This window comes from Aphelocoma coerulescens, chromosome 7, assembly GCF_041296385.1.
Source record: "Aphelocoma coerulescens isolate FSJ_1873_10779 chromosome 7, UR_Acoe_1.0, whole genome shotgun sequence".
In the NCBI taxonomy this organism is placed as follows: Eukaryota; Metazoa; Chordata; class Aves; order Passeriformes; family Corvidae; genus Aphelocoma; species Aphelocoma coerulescens.
The window spans coordinates 19745114-19768722 of record NC_091021.1 but is presented as its reverse complement, the minus strand read 5'-3'; the positions used below and the strand labels follow the sequence as shown (position 1 = coordinate 19768722).

General features: G+C 36.7%; 1 protein-coding gene across 1 annotated transcript in view; it reads left to right on the top strand.

Annotated features, from left to right (window-relative positions):
• UBR3 (ubiquitin protein ligase E3 component n-recognin 3) overlaps nt 1-23609 on the top strand; it is a 108046-nt gene that overhangs the window by 66915 nt on the left and 17522 nt on the right. The window contains exons 29-32 of the mRNA XM_069020694.1: nt 210-410; nt 1218-1354; nt 6877-6962; nt 18237-18342. Of these exons, the coding sequence (XP_068876795.1) occupies nt 210-410; nt 1218-1354; nt 6877-6962; nt 18237-18342 (530 nt within the window). The remainder of the gene's footprint in view (nt 1-209; nt 411-1217; nt 1355-6876; nt 6963-18236; nt 18343-23609) is intronic.

Here is a 23609-nt window from a genome sequence, read left to right as displayed (position 1 = left end):
AATCAGGAAAATTAGTTGAGTTGGAGGATTATAAGACAGTCTCTAATAGCTAAGACCTTTGTCAGTAAAAGGGGGAACTATTCTAATTATTCTTCCTTTACAGTTTTAGGTTTTAGACTCAGTTTTTTTAGCTATACACCTGAAATATCAAACTAAAAAAACTATAATAGTTTGCAAATTTCAGCTACATCTTCTTTATTTTCTTTTAGAATGACCAAGTCCTCCAGGGTTTTTCAGTGGACAAAGGAGAATTTACCTGTCCCCTGTGTAGGCAGTTTGCCAACAGTGTTCTTCCTTGTTATCCTGGAAACAACATGGAAAGAAGCGTTTGGCAAAGTCATAGTAACAAGTGTATGCAAGATCTTGTGCAAGAGGTGGAAGATCTTCAAGAACAGCTGGGAACTTTCCCAGTAAGCATCAGTGTAAGGCAGAAAGATCCTTGTTAATTTGCCTCTACCTTTCAGTTTTTACATTTTATTGCATTTGTGATCTCTTAGAAACCTGGCAACCTGGGAAAGTTCATTTTCTTCTGCTATGGAAGACAACATACTATTGTTTTCTTATCAAGAAATTTAAAATATTTAGAGATTTACTGCATTGCCTACCAGAAATAAACACTTGAAAGCTGTGACAAAATGTGATTGATACAATTTTTTATTGAGTACATTTCAGTTTCTCCATAGTAATTTACATAGACCAAAGTCATGTAATATAAAATATATTTATAATTTCCATGCAATGAAAAAAACAACAATATTCTTGTAACTGGAAGCTAATTAAACAATGTCTGTTAAGAACTTCATATGGTATGGGCCATTTGTTCCACAAAACAAGCAGTTTGCAGATGTTACAATGTTTCCTGAGGTCCTCTGAATGACAGAATAAATTCTATCAAATTTTATTACCTTCCAGTCTTGATGGAGATGCTTTCTGTCTTTGTGTACTTGTACAGTGCAAATGTACTTTAAAATAGTGCAAGCAGTGAGATTCTTAAACTTAGGAGATGGACAAAACAGTAATGTTTTCACATTCAGAACAAATCAGAATAACTTTCCAAAATATTCTGACACTTCTGTGAGACAGAATACTGACTTAATGCATATTTTTTCATAACCTGCAAATGTGTTTTACAAATATGAAAGTGATATGCTTTACAATCAGCTACTGCATCTCTTCAGGTAAAATTAACTAATATTTTTTCGTGTCTTTGTTCACAGTCTGAAACCAACCTAAGTAAAGAAATGGAATCTGTAATGAAAGATATAAAAAGTACCACACAGAAGAAGTATACAGATTATAGTAAGACTCCTGGATCACCTGACAATGATTTCCTGTTCATGTATTCTGTAGCCAGGTGGGTATGTTTTTCTTTTTATATTTTTTCTTTTATATTTCTCACTAATGGTATTAGTCACTAGATAGCTTTCTTCTTTAAAAAAAAAAGCATTAAAAAATATTTCATCCTCTCCAAAAAGGACTATTTGAGTACTCAGTACATCAAAGTTACATTTTCTGGTTTTCATATACAGGCATTATACAAGATGAAAAGATGTGCGTCTCAGTTAATTTTTGTTATGTGCAGCAGTGGCACAGAACCTGGAGAACACTGTGTTGTATGCTTGTTTAGTTTTCTTCTTAATTCAAGGTTTTGCTTTGCATATAGCAAAATTTTATGTGGCATTTCTTTTTTTACTTTGCTTTCCCAAATTGTCAAATCTGCTCTATCTCTCTTCAGCAGAATGAGACCTTTTTCTATATTGCTGCCATATTGCTAGTTTTTAAATCACAAAGTGTTTTTAATTTCTGTGCCAGACATTAGTTTTATTTACTTAAATGAGAATCACAGAAGGAGCTTTTTTTTACATCAGCAACCAAGAGTTTCTCTTTATGTAGTCTTTAGACCTCTGAAAAATTGTCGAAACCAGCAGCATTTTCTTTGTGATATTTGACTGTAGTTTTAGACCTGTTAGTGTCATATACAGTCTCCAAGAAAATCAGTCCCTCCTTCCATCTATACCATTAATGTTAAGGTACTCTGAATTTTTAATGTGTTCAGAGTTACTGTAATACAAGGTTTTCCCATAAGAAGTTGAAATACTCATTAAGCAAATAATTTTCTAAACTCTGACTTACTGAGGCCTGCAGGGAAGGTGCTGACTGCAGAGAAACTGCAAGCATAGAAGTGATGCCATCGAGTAGCATTTTTTTATTGCAGTTTCATAAACTCTGATTGTTGAGTGTCTTTAGTATATAAGCAGTGGAAATATTCAAGGCTTGGCTCAGCAGGATTCTGGGTAATCAAATCTAAGGTTCTGCTTTTCACAGAAGGTTAGACCATCTAATCTCCAGAATTCTTCCAACTTAGATTATTGTATAATTCTATTAAAAGAAATACTATCTGTATTCTTTCAGAGTATTTTAACTGATAAAGAAGAGCAATGAAATTTTATGCATAGCAAGCTAAAGGATTATTCTATATTTTTAAGTGGTATATGCTATATGAGGATAAGTAATGTTAAGATTTTTAGCAATTACATGTTTGATCAATACAATTTAATGCCCTTCCAAAAATACAAAGGACTCAAAATTAATATTTCACATATAAAAGTATGATTACTTGTAACCATAACTTGACATGCCATTTAAGATACAAAAATGGTGTTAAAATAGATTTCTGGGTGCAGTGTTATATAATTTTAAAAAGGCTAGCTAAACATATTTCAAATGTGTCTGTATATTACTTTTATATTTACACTTGGAGCCCAAGATTTGTTTTCATTCAGAGAGTTAAAAAATTCCTCAAACCAGAACAGCATTTCATTGCTGCTTGCACTGCTGGAGAGAGAAATTGTGGTTGAGCACTAAGATTAGGATATGTCACTTGTACTCCTTGCGGCCTCTTCCTCTTAGGGTTAGACTGGTGTCAGCAATTTTCTATTTATCCATGACTGAAGAATTTCAGATGTTGGATCCAACCTTCTGCATTGTCACTGTAACTCATAAGATCACTCATGAGGGAGCCTGGCAGATCAGCTTCAAGGTGGTTAACGTCTTTTGCCTTTCAGTGCAGCAATTCAGATCTACATGTTTCTACTACTTGATGATTGCATCAGAACTATAGGTTAAAAAAAATAAACTTCTAAATAGACATTTTAATATAACTTTACAGTTTGTATTTATGGAAATATCTAAATCAGCTGGTAATCTTCCAAACTGAAAGAGTTTTCTTTGTATGATTTTATTATATTTTTAATTTTAAGTAATCAAACAATGGACTATCCACAATTAAAATGACGTACTGAAGTAATTTACATTCTGTAAGTTACTCCTGTCATTTGACCTGTTTCTTCCTTATTTCCATCCAGTTGTTTTTGAGGTAGTGATACCCTTGTGTTCCTTACCAACCAGTAACCTTTGAGTGCTTCTAGTTCCAGGTGTTCTGAAGCATTTAATTGTTTTGGGTCAGACCATCTGCAGCTGTTACACAGTTTTTCCTGGTATTTAACCCCTGTTTAGATGAGCATTTGGATGCAATGATATTTTTATTAACTCCATATATTTGCATGTAAATTAAACACTCTTAATCTTCCTAAAAGTCATGTTCCATTTTCAGTCAGAAAATGACATCATCTCCTGTCCTAAAACATGCTAATTTACAGCTGAATGCTGGCTTTGAAGTGGATTACTTAACTGCATGCTGGAATGAGAATGTTACTGGTGAAACAATACGTGACCAGTTGCTGCAGCTTATTCTTTCTTCTACAGGAAAAAAGGAACTTTTCTTCATTTTTGCTTACCCAGGCATATGTCACTGGTAGCAGAGAGAAGAAATTACAAAAGACTCTTTACCACCTAGCAGGAGGGCTGGCCGCTGCCTGTTCTCCTAGCGAAAGAGGCGTTCTGGGTCTTGGCATCCTGATTTGCATGCACAGCTGGAAGAGCAGCTCCTTGGCTACCTCCTGCTTTTCCAACACTCGGATCTCGTTAAATTTGTACCCTTTTGATATGCATTCCTCCTGGTCTTTGCTGACATTTATGAGATTAGTGTAGTGTGTCATTCCCAAATCAAATGTGCCTAGCTTCAATTTTAATAGTGCCACATTCATAGCATTGAAGATTGTCATTTGTGGTGATATCTTGGAGGACTGTTCCTGTCTTGCATAACAGTAGGCTTCATGCTTTTGTTGGCTGTGCAGACAAACCTTTTGGGTTTTCTGTCAGCTATGTATAGACTAATATAAGAGCCATGTGTTCTTTCCTTCTGAGTCTGTCTCTCACTATCTGGGGTTTTTCCATATATGTGTTGCATTTGTAAATTGAAGTGAGAAAAATTATAGTGCTTATTAGTGTGCTTCTTCTGTCCCAATAGGAAGAGCAAGTCCATCCAAATATATTCCCTTTCTGGAAAGGACATTGCATTTTTACTTCCCCCTTCTCTGTCCTGGTATGAATTCTGAGAAATAGGAAATCACCCTTCTCACCCCCAGTATGTTCCTTTAATAAAAACTCACAAGAAGGGATGAAGTAGGTCTGGTTTTAATCAGGAGTCTGGACAGCTGAGCAAAATCCATTTTCTCAGGGTTTTTTCTGTGAGTGAGGAAGATAAAGGCAGTGTTCTACAAATTTTTTTGCACCAGTGAATGACGCTAAGATTTCTAGATAGGAAAAAAAAGACGCTCATATAGATTTTCTTTCTCATTCCCTTTCCTTCATGTTGAGGAGTCTGAGATAGCAAAGGATTCTTTCAGAGACCACTCTGTGTTCCATGCTTCTATCAGATGCCCCCAATTTTTCTTCATTACTTTTCTTCAGTAAAGGGCAGAGGGTACTCAGATCCTCAAGGCAGAAGGGACCTCAAATTAGGGAGGAGATACACTGGTCTCCTTCAGATTGAGGTCTGTACCTGATGTAGGATATTTTATGAAGGATAAGTGTTCATTTTCACAGAAGATGCTTTCTCTACTGTGCATTTTTATGCCAAGGTACAGGTATGTTTTGAAAGACACATATTGAAGAAAAGGGTTAATATTTACATTTCCAAGAAAGCTGAGCTGTAAGGTGCTGCCCTTGGGGAGCTGAGGACAATGAAGAGGTGTGGGAGGTGAGAGTTGGTATCATATATGTGAACAAAGAATATGTTCACAGAAATAACTTTTCTTACATTTCTTATGGCAGAAATACTGTACGACACCTCATATGTACCAGCAAGAAGTATTTTTCAGAATTGTCTCTGAGGTTTGTTTGGTGAAATGGCACATACGACTTAGTGAAAGGCAAATTCAAAATTGTAGATCTAGAAAACTATTCTTAAATATTCAGGTAGTCTTTTTGATTTAAATCTTAATTATCTGGGTTTTAATGGAAGACTGTCATTAATTTTGTTCTACAAATTAGTTATCAGGAGGTTTGTAGAAGTAAAATATACTGATTTCCTTCATATTCCCATGATGAACTAGCACATGCTGATCTACAGTTGTTATTTTGACCACTAATATGAAATCCCTGTCCCTGGTTCCTTGCTGGTAGATTTTCAGAAGTTCAGTGAGCACTGCAAATTGCCTGAAGAGTGGAAAATTCCCCTGTCACACAGATGCCCTTATCAGCAGCAACCAGATGGAGCTCTGAGCAGGCACATTATCAGTGTTAAATTGCCTTTTCTGAGTAGAGAGGATTAAAGCATTCCTTCAGAAATGGATGGCATAAGCTGCAAACTTAGGGATAGGAATATTCAGAAATGTTGCTATTTTAAAAACATAGGAAAGTATCTGGACAAACACTGCATATCAAAATGTATTATTCTTTCAAGTTGATGAAGCTGAAATTCGTAAAAATAATTTGTTTTGAATAAAAGTAATCCTGTAGTTTCTTCTTAAATGTATGGGGGGGAGGGGAGGTGTGTTCTCAGCTTGGATACATTATGTGCCTAAAATTCTAGAACAGATTTTAGTATGGATTCAGTCACATTATATCGAACCTAAAATTGTGTCATTTTTCATTAAAGGACAAAATATGTTTGGAATTAGATTTGCAGTTTGAATTGAATTAGGAAAACAACACTTCAGAATAATAGAATTATAGTCTTTATTTTAATTAAAAATGTATGTTGACTTACTAAAACAGGCTCTCAGAAAATATAACATAAATTGTTTGCTCCAGATCTTGAGAGTGAAAGATAATGCACTACTGAAACATCCAATTCCAAAATTAAACAAAATTATCGAATTTGGCCTAAACAATTGATGCCTAAGTATCAGATTACAATAATACTAAGAAAGAAAGCATCAGTGTGACATGCAGAGATTTAGTGACACAACTCCTGTTTCATACTAATGAGCTGCAGTGAATAGCACTTCATTCAGAATTAACCTCCAAGGCTTTTATTAACTAACTTATCTATAAAGGGCAGTGCTTTAATTATAGTTTAGACTGCATTCATATTTAGTTGGTGCCATATCCATTGCACTCTCTGGTTGTTTAAAGTGAAACAAAAGCCCTGCCAATAAAGAGAACACTTTTTAGATTTATATGATTGACTGAAAGTTAGCCAATCTGTGTATTGTCTTTTCAGATTTGCGCAGAAATTCCCTTATTATTGAGCTGTGTGTGCATACAGAAGAAAGCATCAGAATTAACATTTTTTAAATTCTTCTCTCACAGCTCAATACAGTACTATGTTAATTTAGTACTTTAAATCATATATGGCAATATCTTGATAAAGTTTGTTTCGTTCTGAGGTGTATTTTGGCAGTATTTCACACTAAGGATTAGTTCACAGTATTCTTTTATTTAGTGTTTGCTGGGAGTTTGTCATGACTCATTTGTGCCTGTAGAAGCTTGAGTAATGTTCCATTCAATGCTGTTATGTTTTTCTTACAGAACAAACTTGGAACTTGAGCTGGTCCATCGAGGAGGAAATTTGTGTTCAGGAGGTGCAAGCACAGCTGGGAAAAGATCATGTTTAAGTAAGTTCCATGTTATTAAATGCAGTATAAATTATTAGAATATTGAATACAGACGTCTGGTTCTTTCTGGTATTTTCTAAATTACATCAACTTTCTCCTTTTAAAACCTTTTTATTTCTGCCAGGAGTCTTTGGTTTTTTGTTTTTGTTAGAGAAATCTGAAAACTAATTTGCACAAATTCTTCATTATAGCTGTTCATGTCTTATGAATACAATTCTTTAGAAATCAATTGTCATACTATCCATGTAATATTTTTAATAAGTTTGCATTTTTATGAGTAACACTAGAAGTGTTTATGGGTGAAGCAGGAAAGCTTTGTTTCATCCTGGTTGTTGCTAGCAATAAGAAAGAAGTTTTTTTTCTGAATGCTAATATAGCTCATGACTTGGTCTCAGAAATATGCAGCTATAGTGTCCCGTGTCTTTAATTTGCCTAGTTCTTCCACAGAGTTTTGCAAATTTTCTTCCATAGAAATTTTCAAATTTTTGTTGTTCTGAAACCTTTAATAATTGTCCAATAAAGCAACTTCTTGCTGCCAAGAGAGGTTTTTTTCTTAAAAGAAAATATTTTAATCTTTTGCTGGAATATAAGCAGTTACAAATGGACGTTTTCTTTTGTCAGGAAAAATTGGAAATGCTGCCAGAATACTGCTACTACTAATAATGCTTATTTAAGTCAAGCTTATGTAGCAATAGCAGCAGATTCTGTAGGAAAAAAGAAAGCTTAGGCCCACCTCTGCCTTCTGGTACACAATTTGTGGGGGATGCTTTCCTCATCATTTGAGGTGACAAGTCACCAACGAAATCTCACCAGGTGCTGTGCTATCCATATTCCCTCTAGGACAAAAGCCTTTTGTTACTGCCAGGAAATGTAGTTCAACTAATTTCATTCATGTGTTGTTATTTTGAAAAGTGGTTTTAAACCATACTGCACATTGTCTTTCCCCACCACCATTACCCCCCTTTCTCAGCAAACCAAAGCACCTGAAAAGTGCATGTGTTAAAACAACATCTCTAGATCACTGTGTGCAAATTTGAAGCATTTAGTAAACCAAGGTTCTGCAGATAATTTATACTTAGATTACAATGTATTTTTAATTGTATGCTCACGTAGTAAGATGGACACTTTCTCCCTGAATTTTAGCTTCTTACTAATGTGTTACTCATTTCACAGGCATGTATTTGGAAGGACATGATGAGCAGGTTAGGGTGGAGATTTCAGCTTAAAATAAAAAAATTTTTGAAAGTGAAAAAATTTACAATGATGTTACACAAAATGATAGTGTATCCTTGTTTTCACATGGCTTTACTGGTCATAAAATTTCTTGACATTTTAGAGTTTAGAAGAATGTATGCAGGGAAGTGGCTGGTAATCTGCAAGGTCATATTTTTATCTCACTGATAGTTTTGCAAAATCAGGAGATCTCAGTTTTTATGTGTGATTTACTTTTTTTAGATAAAAGTGGAATGAAACACATTCATTAAAACACTGGAATGTTTGATGTCACATCAAATTTTTGTTACATGTACGTATTCAAAACGTAGCTAAATAGATAAATGGATCTAAAAGATAATGGGTTTTCATAACCAATTGGTGATGGTGCTTCATCACCAATTAAAGTCATTAAGTGCTGGAAGATTATGATTTTGCAGAGAGTACTTGAACCACTGGATTGGTGGGCAGCTTCCTTTGTGTATGTCTGTGTAGCTTCACTGTTGCTGTTTGAAGTACATCAGTTGATACAAAGGGAGAGACCACCTCAAAGTGGTTTTTCTTTCTTTGGGGTTATTTGAAGAAAAATGAAAGAAAAAAAATGCCACCAAGCTAAGGCCTGGCAGCTGACACTAGGTAGTTTGTGTAATACATTATTTAATTTTTTTCTTTTTCTTAACCACACCATCCCTTCAACATCCTCTTGCATAAAGAAGGACTCTTACATACTTAGGACCTGACTTTGCAAGAAAGCATACCTTTTGCTGACAGTCTGTGAAAAGATTTGTCAGGAGTTTTAATACATATTTCTCAAGCCTTGAAATGCATGGAAAATACTTTAATAACTGGAGAAATTTCTTTTTGGAGAATTACAAAATTGGAAATGATACATGGAGGATGTATTTCCACTGGAGAATTGTCTTATGCTGGATGGATACTTCAACTAGGCATGACAGTTTTAAGTCCTGTTTATATATCATCCTTACCTATTTTTCCAGCCTTTTTAGTATCTTGCCATTGACTCTGTATGTCTCAGAAAATGAACCAGTTTTCCTGTTCATCAAAATAGATTACTGGAACAAATTAAGCTTACTAAATTTATCAAATTTAGAGATCCTTTTCACACATGAGAAGTACAGAAATTGTCTTGTTAAAGAGAAGCTTTAAGATTACATCAACTGTTGCTTTTAAAAATATGTGCTAGTTGACAAAATATAAAATGTTCCTAAAATACATCTTTCTTGGTTGCAAATCCACTGTGAAACTCTGCATTAATTGTCTATATGCAAAATACAATAGCACAGTAAGGAAAACTTTGTTTTCATAGAATCACAGAGAGGCTTGGGTTGGAAGGGACCTTAAAGATACCCCCTTTGTATTCAGAATTGTGTATATATTTAGGGAGAAGAAATTTTTTTCCCCCATGATATGATTCGACTTGCACACCAGGGTTTAATCTGAAATTGCTAGAATAGTGACGGAAAAGCATATTGATGATTTTTTTTAAACCTGATAACATATCTTGATTTTTTTTTCCTGTTTCTACTTACAATACATTGCACTTTGTTTACAATAATATTTTTCTGTTCCTTTCTTAAACTGTTGTGTAATTTCAAGTGTGTTGTACTAGTCCTTTTTCCTTTAGCAGTTGCTAAAAGGATTATAGTCGTATTTCTGATAAAGGGGTATGGACAGCATCTTACCACCATGCACGTGGTTTTTTCCACACTTTTGGGTAGATTATTTACATCTAAGTTGGTCATATTGGTATTTTTAATATTTATCTTTCACTCCAGAACCAGAAGGCCTTCCAGGTAAAGGCAGTATGTTTATGAATGTGTCGTTGCATTACACAGCACAGAGAGGTGAATGTCATCTATTCATTGTTAAAATGTTTGCATGTTGTCTATGTTCTGTATTGGTACTTTGTGAAATTGTTAGCAAGCTAGTCATATTTAATCCTTCTTTAAAATAGACTTGTTTTTTAATGCAAGGTAATGTGGTTCTCCTAGAACAGACCTGTACAGTATTTCCATTTATTATTATTATATTTAGGTTTGGAAATTAGGTTAAATATGACTAGTGGAAGCAGAGTTAGCTTTATATATATAGCAGGGTTTGTTTTCACTAAACCATTTGTCTTGGGGTGACTTTATGATGTGTATCCTCTATCACCTGCTCTATGCCCAGACATGAATCCTGTGCCTTTCTGTGCCTTTAAAACAGGGTCCAAGAGAAAGAAAAAGCCAGGCGAATATAACTGTGTGTTTCCTTCATTGCCCCTTCCATATCCCTGCATTTAAATTATGAAAAACTGCAGTTCTGTAGATTGATGTTCTGAAGTATATTATCCTTCCAATAGTCATTTATTTTTCCAAGAGTAATCCTGTTTTTGATATATCATTTAAAATGTGCCTTCAACTTCTTCATTGTCTTATCCAGTGAGGAAAGAATTTTTAAATTTTTTAAATTGTCTTGGTTTAAAAGACAGGTGTCTGCCAAGGAAGGCAGGAGTCTCCCTTGAAATGAAAAAAAAAAAAAATGCAACCCCCTTCCCTCTGAATTATTATAATTTTGAAATTAAGGGGCTTTCAGGCAAAGATACGAGGAATAGGAATAACAGTTTTTTACTATTTTATATATATACATGTATAACCAGTCAAACAAACAGCAATGACTGCGGCAGTAACAGCAAACAGAGCCACAAACCCAGTGCTCCCCTCGGCTGCAGTTCCGCTCGCAGCCAGCAGGGGCGCTGGCGGCTCCCGGTGAGCAGGGCAGGTGCGATGGTTCCCCCGCGCCTGCAGCGGGCGCTCCGGAGCGAGCTCGGGGAACACGCGGCGCTGGGATCCCGGGAGGAGATGGAGCAAAGGCTTCACAAACCGTGGGCAGCCGATCCCGGGTGGCAGACGAGATGTGTTGAACTCCGGAGCTGCGGTGGGAACCCCCGGAGGTCTCACTAGGCAGGATGTGCGGGGCTGCAGAGTAGTGAAGGCTCTAAGCAACAGCGGGGGCAGGGCAGCCGCAGTGCGGCTCCCAGTGGGGCAGGGAAGGTGGGCTTGGGAATTCCAGGGTTTTTCTGGTAGAAGGAAGGCAGCCGAAAAAGCAGAAGCCTACCGTGCTGATGAATTCCTTCCTGCTGAATTCCTTCCAGCCTCTCCCTCCAAACGCCAGAACTAGCAGCCCACAAGCCCAGGTGAAAGAGAGTGACCAGATGGACCCCCACCTCTGTGGCCAGGTCTTTTGTTTTTCTTAAGCACCCAGTAATTTGTCCCCCTGGCAACATGGATGGGGAAAATTCTTTAAGAGAAAAAGAAAACAGAAAGAGAACTCATAAAACCCCAATAAAAATCCATACCCTATCTAGAACTTGAGTACTGTTCTGTTAAAGTCTTCCTTGCACAGTATTGAAACTGGTTTTGTTTTTAAACATTGTTCATGTCAGGTTCAGCAGAAGTAATCTAAAACATAACCTGGTTTTGCTTTTTCTGTGTGTGAGATACTGAGGGGTTTCTTTTGTGATTAAGCATACCACTCTGTAGTAGTCTTGTAACAACTGTGAAGTCTGGTGATTAGATATTGTGGAAAATAAAATATGTTGTCCCAGGTGAGCTGCTACAGCAGCAAACATCAGGGAAGATGGTGGGAACAAATAGGTCAAGAACTGTTTTAGTGGATTGCACCATGAGGGCAGCTGCTCTTGGGAACTAAAATAAAGAATGATTAATGTAGCTCTTAGTATCAGTGACCAAGTCTGTGTGAGAAGAATGGTGAGAGGAAAATTTGGCTGCAAAATTGCCATTTTAAAGCTTAAAGTTTTGTATGTGTGTGAAACCAGAAAATGCAAATAGGATCCTATTACTTTTTAGTTAAAAATCAAGTCCTATTTGAAGGACTGAATTACAGTTTTAGAGTCGATGGCCTTGCAAATCCTCTTGGATTTAGGGAAAATTATGATATATAACAACTGTACAGGTCTTATTTCTCTGTTTTATAAAGTGTAATAGATTTGTGTAGCTCTTTGCTTTCATTGCTCCAGTTTTGTAGAACAGGGTCAAAACACAGCATGAAGGCTGAATAATTATGATTTCTCTGTATGATTTTTATTTAAGGCCTTGTGCAACCTGATCTAATGGAAGGCGGGGTCTGGGGGGTTGGGACTAGATGATCTTTGAAGACCATTCCAACCCTAAACATTCTCTGATTCTGTGACCTCTCTTTAGCTTGTGTAGATGTGTTTTTCTTTGCTATTCATACTCTGGTAATCTTTCAGTACTTGATGGACAGTTCCACAAAATTTAAAAGTTACCTATAAATGAATTTATTATCTTCCTTTTTTAACTTTTACATAGTACCTTTCTTTCTTTCTTTTTGTTTTTTTTGGTTTGGTTTTTTTTTTTCCTTCTTCTCCTTTGTGAGAAGGATAAGATTAGGGTTTTGGGGAACGACTAAATATTTTATCCTCTTGTCCTCTGGCTTCAGCATCTCTTTAAATGAGCTCCTTATCCTTATGCTTCCCACAAATAGCAGTCTGGCATTGCAGCATCAGCTGCAATAATTGGAAGGAACATTATTTACAACTGGACATCAAAAAATTATTTAAGAGTTACTTAAATTCTTCTTAAATAGAATGTCCAGGACCTTTGTAACTTCTGCTATGGCTCTAAACATTGAGAAACAGTATTGCTCCACAGGAGTTGTTTTTGTTAGTTGGTTTGTTGGTTTGTTTTGGTTTTCTTTTTCTCATTCATTTGAAGCCTTTATGTTCATTATGATGTTAGTATCAGTTTAATCCGTGCTTTTAGGATTTTTGTGAGCATAGAAATTTCATTGTTTCTCTTCATGATCCTTCTGTATCAAATTTTTCAACCATGTTGAAGGTAATGGCTGTCTCCATTTTACCACTATGGACAGTGACACTTGGAGCCACTTAGTATTGGTCATTCCTGTAAGGAGAAAACCCTAATTCTTTTATGATTTGCGAGATTGAGTTGCAGCTGTCTCTTTCCTGTAATTGTTAATGTGGATATGGTGGCAAAGAGTCCTATGGAGCTCTCTGTAGCCACTGAAAATAAAAAGAATAAAACAAGTTTTCAGGAATGCCTTGCTACAGAGGGTTTCTGTGGTTGATTGGGCTTTTTGGTGTTGCAGGATTTGGGTTTTTGGATTTGCTTGCTTGGTTTGGAGTTTTTTTCAGTTAGGGGCTGTCAGTCTGCAGTTCCTTGGTGCCCATTCATGCTAACTTGGAAAAAGCAGTTTTTCTCACCAGGAGGTGATCCTAAGTATTTTCTAAAACACTTGTTATGCCCCTAATATCTAGTGTGGAAGAAGCAAAGATAGGTACTTTAAAAATTCTTTTACTAAAGTTGATTTTCATACACTGGCGAGTTTGGTGTTGAGGATAATTAGCTGCTTCATCAGCAATTAAGACTTAGTAAAGATGTAAGAGATTTTGTAAAGACTATCCAGTCTTAATGCCTTAATAGGCTTTTCCTGACCTTCACATTTATTTTACTGATTCAAGTCTAGTGGATCAGTGATGAGTGGGAAGATGTTGTCAGCAGGTCTTTGCAGCTTCTGTTGCTAAGTGGACTGTGTAAATCTCTACCAGGAGAAAAAATATTTCTCAATATCCTTATTGACAATCAAGTCCCATCTGGTTTTATCAAGTGGTTTTTGTTATATCTGCATTCTTCTTGATAGTCTCAGGAAACTTTGGGAGAAGTAGGGAGAAGCATTCCTGGTCTGGTAGGATCTTCACAGTTGAGACAAGGATGTTTTCAATTCCACCTGCAGTGAACTGCTGGGTCACTGTGTGATGTTTTCACATTGTAAATATGAATACTAATTTAGGGAATGTAAAAAGAGAAATCTGGATCAAGACAGAAAGTTCCATGACAGCAGTATATGTCCTAAAATAAAGAGAGACTGGGGTATAAACACATTATCTAGACTGTTGCAAGCAATACAAAGTCAGGTAATCCCTAAGTTTTCTTTGTTTTCATTATGACAGCACATTTCTATACATTGTGGAATTGGAATTAATAACGGAAAACATAATTTGATTTGAACTCTGGTAATTTTAGTGTTTACAGTCAAGAGACCAGAAAAAAAAACAAGTAGAAAAAAAGGCAGCAAAACTTACGTAGAAATTTGGGATCACTTTGGCAAAGAGCAAACCAAGAGTGTGAGTGGGACCAAAACTTACATCTGCATGCAACTTCCTGAATCACTCATTTTTGTCAATTGAGCACAGCATTTTTAGAATTTCTACTATTCATCTATCAATTCGCTATCTTTCCATGTCTTGAATTTAGTCTTCTTTTGTGCTGTGCATATCACACTAAACCTGAAAAGGGCTGTGAAATTGCCTTTGTAGGCTCCTGCTTTTTGCACTGTGACATAGAATATTTTTAAGAGCTTTGTCAACATCTGTAAAATGAGTGTGCTTTAATATTAAAAACAGTAAAGAATGAAGCTGCAGGTGCTGGTGCAGTGTGGATATATAGACAAAATACCCATTATCTTTGGGGTTTGTGAGAGGAACAATATTATAATGCTTCCTCTTAGAGCTTCAGTCCCAGGGCAAAGGCAGTGTCTAACCATTGAGCTGCTCTTTTGAAAGTACAGATTCCAACTGAGTTTATTGCTCCCCTCTCACAACAGGTTAAGTCCAAGAAGTAGAGTTAATATAGGAAGAGTTGAAACCACAAGAACAGCAGTGAAAATAAAGTAACAATAGAGTTAGTTTCATCATTTTAAGAAATGGGTTTAGGATCACTAACATGACTGAAAGCTAGTTCTAACTGCTAATCTAGATGATTCTATGAAGTGTTATTTAAGCTTTACATTATTCTATGAAAATATAGACATATGTTGAGAGAGTTGTGACGAATGCATCAATGTAGATAAATACTTGAGTCTGTGAACATGTTTTAAAACAGTAGTAACCTTGCTCACTCAAATGTCTAAACTTTGGAATCCTGCCAAAGCCCTGATGACTTGCAGAAAGACATTATATTGTGCATCCAAACTGTGTGATTTTTATATTTATTCAAATTGTCTGGATGCAGCCTGTCTGAAATATTACAAAGTTATTAGAAGAGGAGGATCATATTCAAATTTTTTCCAGTTTTATTGCTGCTGGGCTTTCTAAAATTAATGTTCTTTCTACAAAATTTGGTTAAGAATGATCTTTTGGTGAGTCTGAGCTACAAGCAGGTCCTGCCTTTCCCCCTTACAGGGTGGACTCTCGTGGAGGGAATCGGCTGTTAGATGGGCTGTGAGGGACAGAGGGTTTTAGGATACCTGGTGAGCTAATGGCCTTCCTTCCCACTCTTCACAAGTCTGGGCAAGATTGATGTTTGTGGGCCATTGTCATGGTAATGTTTTGCTGCTACTTTTTTACAAACAATAATTTCGTGTATTTTAAAGGTTCCAAGTAGGGTAAAAGAAAATGGGAAGACAGTCTGTCTTTTTACGCTTATGTTTTGGAATTACGCATTCCACAAACACACAGGAAAAGCCCTTGGGTATTCCTCTGGCCTGAGGCAGATTTCTGCCAGTCCCTCAGGCATAAGGATGTGGTGCAGCACCAAGCACTTGGTGTACAAACAAGTTGCCAGTTCTTGCTTTCCACTGCTCTGCTGTTTTCCTTGGCTTTCTCCAGTACTTCATAGTAAGTGGTAAATAAAGCCATTGGAGTGACTGTGGTGTAAAACAGAAATAAAGCTGGCTGTGTGCCTCTAGCTCCGGGTGCAGCGGGGCCGGGGTGGCCACGGGCTCTTACCTGGGGCCAGGCTCTGCCTCCGGGCGCTGAACGTGCTTCCCTGCAAAGCAGCTGCGCGGCCTTCATCGCAGACAAAAACTGCTGTCATACACAGCAGCTGAACTGCATTTTCCTGGGCAGATCCAGTCCCTGTCAGAAGGTGCTTCGATTCCATAAATGTTACACACGTGGAGATTACAAATAAGTTCTCCAGTGCTAAGAAATTGATGCTTGCCTGCTTAATTTTGTCTTAGTAAAAGCTCGGGAGAATAGCTGTTAAAGGAACAGGGGATAAATCAGTTACTCAGAACAATTTTAAATTTATTATTTAATTTTGCATAGTTGCCCATTTCTGTTTAAAGCAAGGAGCAGCTGGGGGGAAAAGACAGCATTCATTTTAGTGAACAGGCAGGAGGGACGGAACAGATATTTTCATGGGTTTCATTCCAAATAAAACCATGTTTGAGGGGTTTTTTTATTATTTTGATGAAATATAAGTATATTTTCCCAATTTTGAACTTTATCAGCAAAGCAGTGTTTTGCTAAGAATCTCTTGCCAGGAGAAAAGATGACTTATTTTGTCCTCATTGACTGTTTTTATTCAGAAAGCAGGTGGCAGCTATCAATTCCGATGCCATCTACAGCTCCAATTATTTTACAAACCCCAGGAGCTAATTACAGCCCTCAGGCTCTGGCAGTCAGCTGATTTCGTCATGCAACTCTTTTGGCCCTTGCGTACCTCTGAGTAATTGTCTATTTATGGAAAATAAATTAATAGCTGCTATTTCTACTTGAAAAAGAGGACCTGTGAGTGTGTAGGTTGAGCAAGTGGGTCGTAAAGAGAGGGAGATAGATTTAGAGAGAAAGATGCAAAGGGATCAGTACAAGAGGTGGAGGGGAAATATGATGTCAGGATGCTAAGGGGAAAAGTTAAATGAAGAAAAGTTAAAATGAAAGGGAGTAAGGAAGCAGGGTCCTAGAAAACTGAACAGGAGAAAAGCATGACACCAAATAGCAAGATACAGTGTGACAGGAAGAAAAAAGCAAGCAAAATTGTGGGAAATGATGTTTTAATTATTTTATTAGGTATAAATCTATGAAGATAAAAAAAGATTCATTGAAAAAAAAGTGAAGTCTGAATCCCTAGTAGTCCCTTATCTAGTTGAAGATATTCCTGTGCATTGCGGGGTGCTTGGGCTAGATGACCTTTAAAGTTGGTCCTTCCAACTCAAACTACTCTGTGCTTTTTATTGCATGTACATCTCTGAAAATGCTGACAACCTAAATGGTGCTTGCTTTCTTGGGTCGCTTAATGGGATGAAGGGATAGATGATGTCTTTATTTGTGTTGATCATATGATTCATAGATAAATAAAAATGTTCATTTTAATATAAAATACTGCAGTAAATCTCCAAGGGTAATTATGGGTCCTCTGTTCGAAAAATTCTACAAGTGTTTTGCAAATAATCTTTTTGATACAGTGGAAGTACAGAGGGTTTTGAAGTGATGGGTATCAGCAAACTCTGCCTGCAGGTTGTACAGACAAATTTCTGACATTATAAAGACTGTTGCTACTTTAGTGTCATTGATGTGTAGTCAGGAGTGTGTTGGCTTGGGGATTGTTTTTGTCCAAAGGTTACCTACAAAATAACCATATGAAGGCAGAAGGAATAATAAACCTTTTAAAGCTGAAAAGCTGAAGTGATCCTGCCGTGGGCCAGAATTGGTAGCAATTTTAAGTTAAATTTCAAATATGTTGTGCACAGAACTTAACTGTGAGAGAGAGGAATAAAAGCTAAAAGTGTATCAGTTAAAAGTATATCAGTCCATGTTAAGAAGAATTGTTTAGGAAATCACCACTTCCGGCATAAACTGGAGAGGCAAGTGAAGTGAGCACGGAACCTTAGCAACATAACGGCATATGAAACAGGATTTTTTAAAAAACACCTGTAATTAAGTATAATTACACCTGTAATTAAGTGTAATTAAGTATGTGGAGCACCAAACCAAGCTTTGAGATCTGGTCAAAGCTTTCCAAACAGCCTTTCTTGGAAACATTTTTCTGTATATATGCATGCATTCACTGCCTCCTATTGAAATCTTATTTCTCTTCAAATCCTTTTTTTGAAAGTAAATAAATACTTAATAAAAATATGCTTGTTAGGGGTACCAGCTTATTTGGAATGACATGACAGACTTCTCAGAATCTTGTAAAATACCTGATGGCAATTTAATGTAAAATAGTTCCTATCACTGGATATAATACTCAGCAATCTGTCTTCTTCACCTTTCAGATCAGCTGTTTCACGTGTTGGCCATGCACATGCGCCTCTACAGTATAGACTCTGCATACAATCCCTGGAGAAAACTAACCCAGCCGTTGCAGGATAAAAATTCAGAGCAAGTATTTTAATTTACCCAATATCAGTTTTACCTTGTGAAAGAAACATCCTTACAAGAGGGACTTTGGGTAACTGTCTGTCTTAATTTAAATTCTCTGTGAGATATGCTGATGAGCTTAACATCTAAAAATTGTATGTATGAATTTGTGGAACTAAGTTTTCCACTTTCTTTTACATAAAAATCCGATAAATACCAGTTTTGAGCTAAAGTTTAAATACACCTCTTTCTGGCTTAAGCACATGCACATTGAATAGTACTTGGTAAGTGGATAGGGCACTGCTGTTCCTGCTGTGGATGCTCAACAATATTTACATTGAGATAAGTTGATAAATACTTTATTGGAAGTTGAGTAATGATTAATAGCTGTGAATAGGCCTAATATATGTGAGAAATAATTATATTTTAAGCTAAAAATTTTCATCAAGCTTATTTTTTTAAGCAAGTTACTTACCTGAGTTTGCTTCTAAAACATTAGCCTTACATACACAGTTGTACAAGGACTGACAATATAATAAATTGAACCATGTACTTCGTTCCCCAAGGATTCATCTCCTTACTTAAGACCCATCACTTTCCAGATTCTACCTTGATGACAAGAAAGGTTTCTTGCCTAAAACCAGATTATGATTTTTCCTCATAAGAGGAAAACACTAGATTTTTTTTCTCTTAGCACCTTAAGCATCTTCTTCATTCTAAGCTCTACACTTTGTAGCTTGCACTTACATCAAAAGACTGTCCTTTTAGTGCCTATCCAGCTCTGTGTTTGTCAGTGTTTCTAGGAGCATTCAATTTCAAAAACTGATCTAGAACAGTGATGCCACCATGCTTACTGCAAACTGGGGAAAACTATTAAAACAATTGTTCTTATTTCTAGTTTAAGATTTTATTGTTTGTCCTCTTGGAACCAGGCTTCTTTTGGCAATGAACATGAGATTATTGGAGTAATTAAACTATATTAACAGATTAGTTTAGAAACCATTAGCAGAACAAAGCATCAAGCATTTTATAACCAGAAAACCTATGCTGTTCAGCATGCATTCAGACTGCTTTGGGGGTCTCTTTTCATGTGATTCTGATTGAGATCTGACCTAGACTGAGCAGTGGGACAAGGTTAATAAATTTGGTGTATGGTTGGCTGAGTTTATATGAGGCAAAATTAAGATCATTTGACCAGAATGGCTGTGGGACAGATCATGGACTTCTTGTTTTGGCTTTTGAAGAGCTTGCTGGCTTTGGAAGCAGCTTTTTGCAGAGGGGTCTTCCACACCTGATGGAATTCACCATGCATTGGTCATGTCAAGGCTCAAGTGCAGCAAGTTAGATTTCATTAGGCAATATTTTGAATCACTTAGAAATGAATGGTGCTGTAGGACTGTTAACGCCTTGCTTTGCAGAAAGGGTTGCATGCTGGGAATGCATTTTAGCAGTTCTCGTGTTTTCTGGAGTGGTTTTCAATATTTCTTTGTAGACTTGATGATATTGTTTTGGCACAGAGTCCTAAATGGTTTGTAGGAAGCTACAACTGAAATAGCATGAATTTTGCCATGAAATAATTTACTGTTGAGATGCACAGATGCTTTCGAGCTGGAGTATTTTTGCTCACTCCTTGGAATGTTTTTGCTATACCTTAGTCTGCAGTCACCAGGAGGCTACAAGAGGGGGAAATTTGAGGACATGTTTTTCATGTATAAATTATAGCATAAAATGAGTATCTGTAATTATATTGCAGAAATTTGAAGTGGTAGTTTCACTTGAAAATGGCATTCATAGGATTGGTGGGTATGATCTGATTGCACACTTCTTAGAGTCACACAGCCTTTTGAGAAATACAGAATAGCAAATTTTTTCAGGTACAGGGAGGAGTGCTCAGAGCAATTAGAAGGTGACACACTGCTGAAAACTGAAGAAGCTTAAGAGGATGGTGGAGAAATAATCACTGCAGATTTTAGATGTGAACAGCATTCTGCCACTTTGAAGTTAAGCAAGTCATCTAAATCAGCAGCCTGACCTGCGCATGAGACTTCAAGCAAAGACTTGTAGAGAAAAAAATGTCAGTGAGAGGAAAAGATCTATATTGTCTGACTGTATTACTGTGATTCCAAACAATTTAACTTTAGGGAAGTCACAGAAGCAAAATAACTTCAAACCAATAGGCCATCATTTTGTATTTAATCTTCACTTTAAATTATTATTTGAGTTGAAAGCAGTTTTCCAGAGAAGCTAGTTTAATCATCATTTATTTAAAAGGATGATTTTGAAAATGGAAGGAAAAAAATCCCCCACACATGGAAAAATCTGTGGAAATGCAAGTGCCATTACATTATCTTCTCACCCTCATTTAATTATAGCTATTTTCTTTAAATATACATAAATATTTACAAGTAAAACTACCCAGATGTAGAACCCACAATTTTATCTTAGTTTTCTACAATTCAGCTGTCATTCTTCATAAATAATGCCTTAGATTTAATATGTCTGGGAGCACTGATCAAAGTAATTTGTAAAGAGTCTCACACAATGGCTTCACTATACTTCCCAAAACCACTGGTTTTGTCCAGTGTCTTCTACAATTGTATTTAGTTCTCCTTGTAGCTGAAAATGGCAACTGAAAGGAAAGCTAGGAAGAAGCTCATGCAGCCACAGCAAGGTAAAGTAGGAATAAGGAAATCCTGAGCAAGAATATACCCTGTCAAAAAGGGTTTAAATAATGTGAGCTATTTGGAAGATGAGGGGGAAAAAGAAAAAACTAAGTTTGGTGAACTGTGAATGGTTTAGTGGATTATTTCTCCTGTGCAGTTTATGTTGCAAAATTCAATGTATGCTTGGTCCCACAGGCTGTACTTAAGCAAATTCATCTAGGGACAGATCTGGTTTCAATGGTGATCAAATAAACAATTACTGTGGTGCAAGGGGGGAATAATAGCTTCTGGCAGAGGGCAGGCAAGGAGCAGCTGGAGGCATTAATTACTAAACCCAGATGTGAGTTTAATGGACTAGTCCAAACAGCCACAGGAACAACAAACATGAAATGAAATGAAAGGATATACATTTTTTAAAAATTTAAATCTCTATGAAGGCTGAAATTTTTGTGTCTGTTTTGACAGACAGAATAAGTCAGCAAAGAATGAATTGGAAAAACATTAAGGATCTTTGCAGTAGAAGCACTTGGGGGAGGAACTGCACGATAAACTGAAATGCTGGGTTATTTTTACTACCATGTTTTGCTGATGTTTCATTCTAAGCTAGATCGCTTCAGAGATTGTTTATAGTGTCATACTGGGGCAACAAACTGCAACTCAGGGATAGGATTGAGCAACTGTGCATAGGAACCTCTTAAGTCACATCTGCATCACAGAAACTGTTGTGAAATGGGGAAAAAACACACAGTTTTTATGAAGATACTCTGAGACAGAGAGAGTAGGATGGTGAGATGGTGGGGTTTAGTTAAGGTTTATGCAAGAGGTTGGTCTATACATACACGTGGTGCAAGTTAGGTGATCTATTCCATACAACAAAATCCTGCCTGAAACAGATGTCTCTCGGGATATATGGTATAGTACCTTGGTTTTGACAGTAGTGGCAGCTTTGGGAGTATTTGCTCGTGGCTGTTTCTTCCTTTCCCTGCACTACAGGTCACCATCTTCTTTGGCTGTGCTGATGTAACTTGGGCAGGCTGCATGAACAAAGTCAAGCAATGAATCCATGTTTTAAAAAAGGTTGAATTGGGTGGGTTTGGGAATGGGTGACAAGGGACCACTGGGGGCGCTGTGGTAGAGGAGAACGGGAGATGCCCAATGTTAGTACTGTCAGTGAATGTATAATGAGAAACTGACCTGCTGTAAAATCTGCTGTGACACAGTGAAGAGCAAATACGAAATTGTGATTATGTCCTAAAGTCCAGCCAGAATAAATAGTAGAATTCTGCTTTCTTTCAGTGAACATGAAGCTGTGTATTAGTTTGACCTTTCTGACGTCTGGGATTTGTGGGCTTTACTTCTTATCCTGCAAATTCTGAAGAAAATAAAAGTTTGCCCTAGTAGATGAAGCCTTTGTTCAGGTGTACCTATATCCCTGTGTCCCAAATTTTCTGTGTCTGACAGTTTAAAGAGGTGTGAGGCTCAAAACTTACTTTACTTATTGAATTTCTACCTTTATAATTAGTTGGAGTTAGCATCAAGCAAAAACTTTTAAGTGTCTCTGGTTGAGAGAAGAGGGAATGGGGAGCATAAATACAAGGAACCACCATAAGCAAAATGCTGCTTATTTCAGAGTACAATGCATAACATCTCTCAGGAGGAGGATGCAGAATACAGAGGCAGACTTTCTCAGCTGCCAGGTGATAGGCAGCCCTAGTGCAGCACAGAGAAAGGTGCAGCCCAGTTACCTTGGGCTGGAGGAGAGGTCAGTTCCATAGAGAAAGCTGAGCTTAGCATTTTTCATTTTTGGATGTGTTCGTATTGCACTGTGTAGTTTATTTGCAACACCACCTCCCTTTTAAAAATTGATACAGCATACAACTGTTACACATTTGAATTATTTTGTGTTACCTTGGTCCCATTTGCAGTTGTACTTTCTTTCTTTTTATTAAGTGCTTCTGTGGCACAAGGTTTTGTAGTCAGATTTATCAAGCTTTCATGTATGCATTGGGGATTAACAGAATGGACAATTTCCATAAAACACATCTCTAAACACATTTTGTAAATTCAGTTTCATTGTCATAATGAAGATGTTGCTGAGGCTCTTAACAAATGACAAAGCAGTTTTTAAGTGCTTCATGTGCTGCAGCACTTGATGTAAGCAAAAGCAGCTTATCTAAACCCCTGACATTTAATGTAGCTTTGCTTCTCAATTCTTAAGAACTGAATAAATTAGAAAAGTAATTCAGTTGGTCCTGCATGTGCAAATGAGTTCATTTATGTGTGATGTTGCCTGTCAATCATGGTATTCTGTATATATATTTAGTAATTTTGACAGAACTGGTATTTGACCTAATTGTTACATGACTATTAAACAACATTGATACCTCTGTTGGAGGTGTTCAGCTAAATCTGACCAGAGGGAGTAAGTTTTTTTTAATGTTATTCCAAATTAAATTTTTCCCAAATTTATATATAAATTAAGAATTAAAGATGAGAAGTAATTTAAGGGCTGTCCATGGTTTTAAAGTCATTACACAATGAGAGTTATTTTAAAATTCAGTGTCATAGATTATAAAGTAGAACTACCTGTAGGTAAAAGTAGAATTTGAGAGACGTAGTGAGATG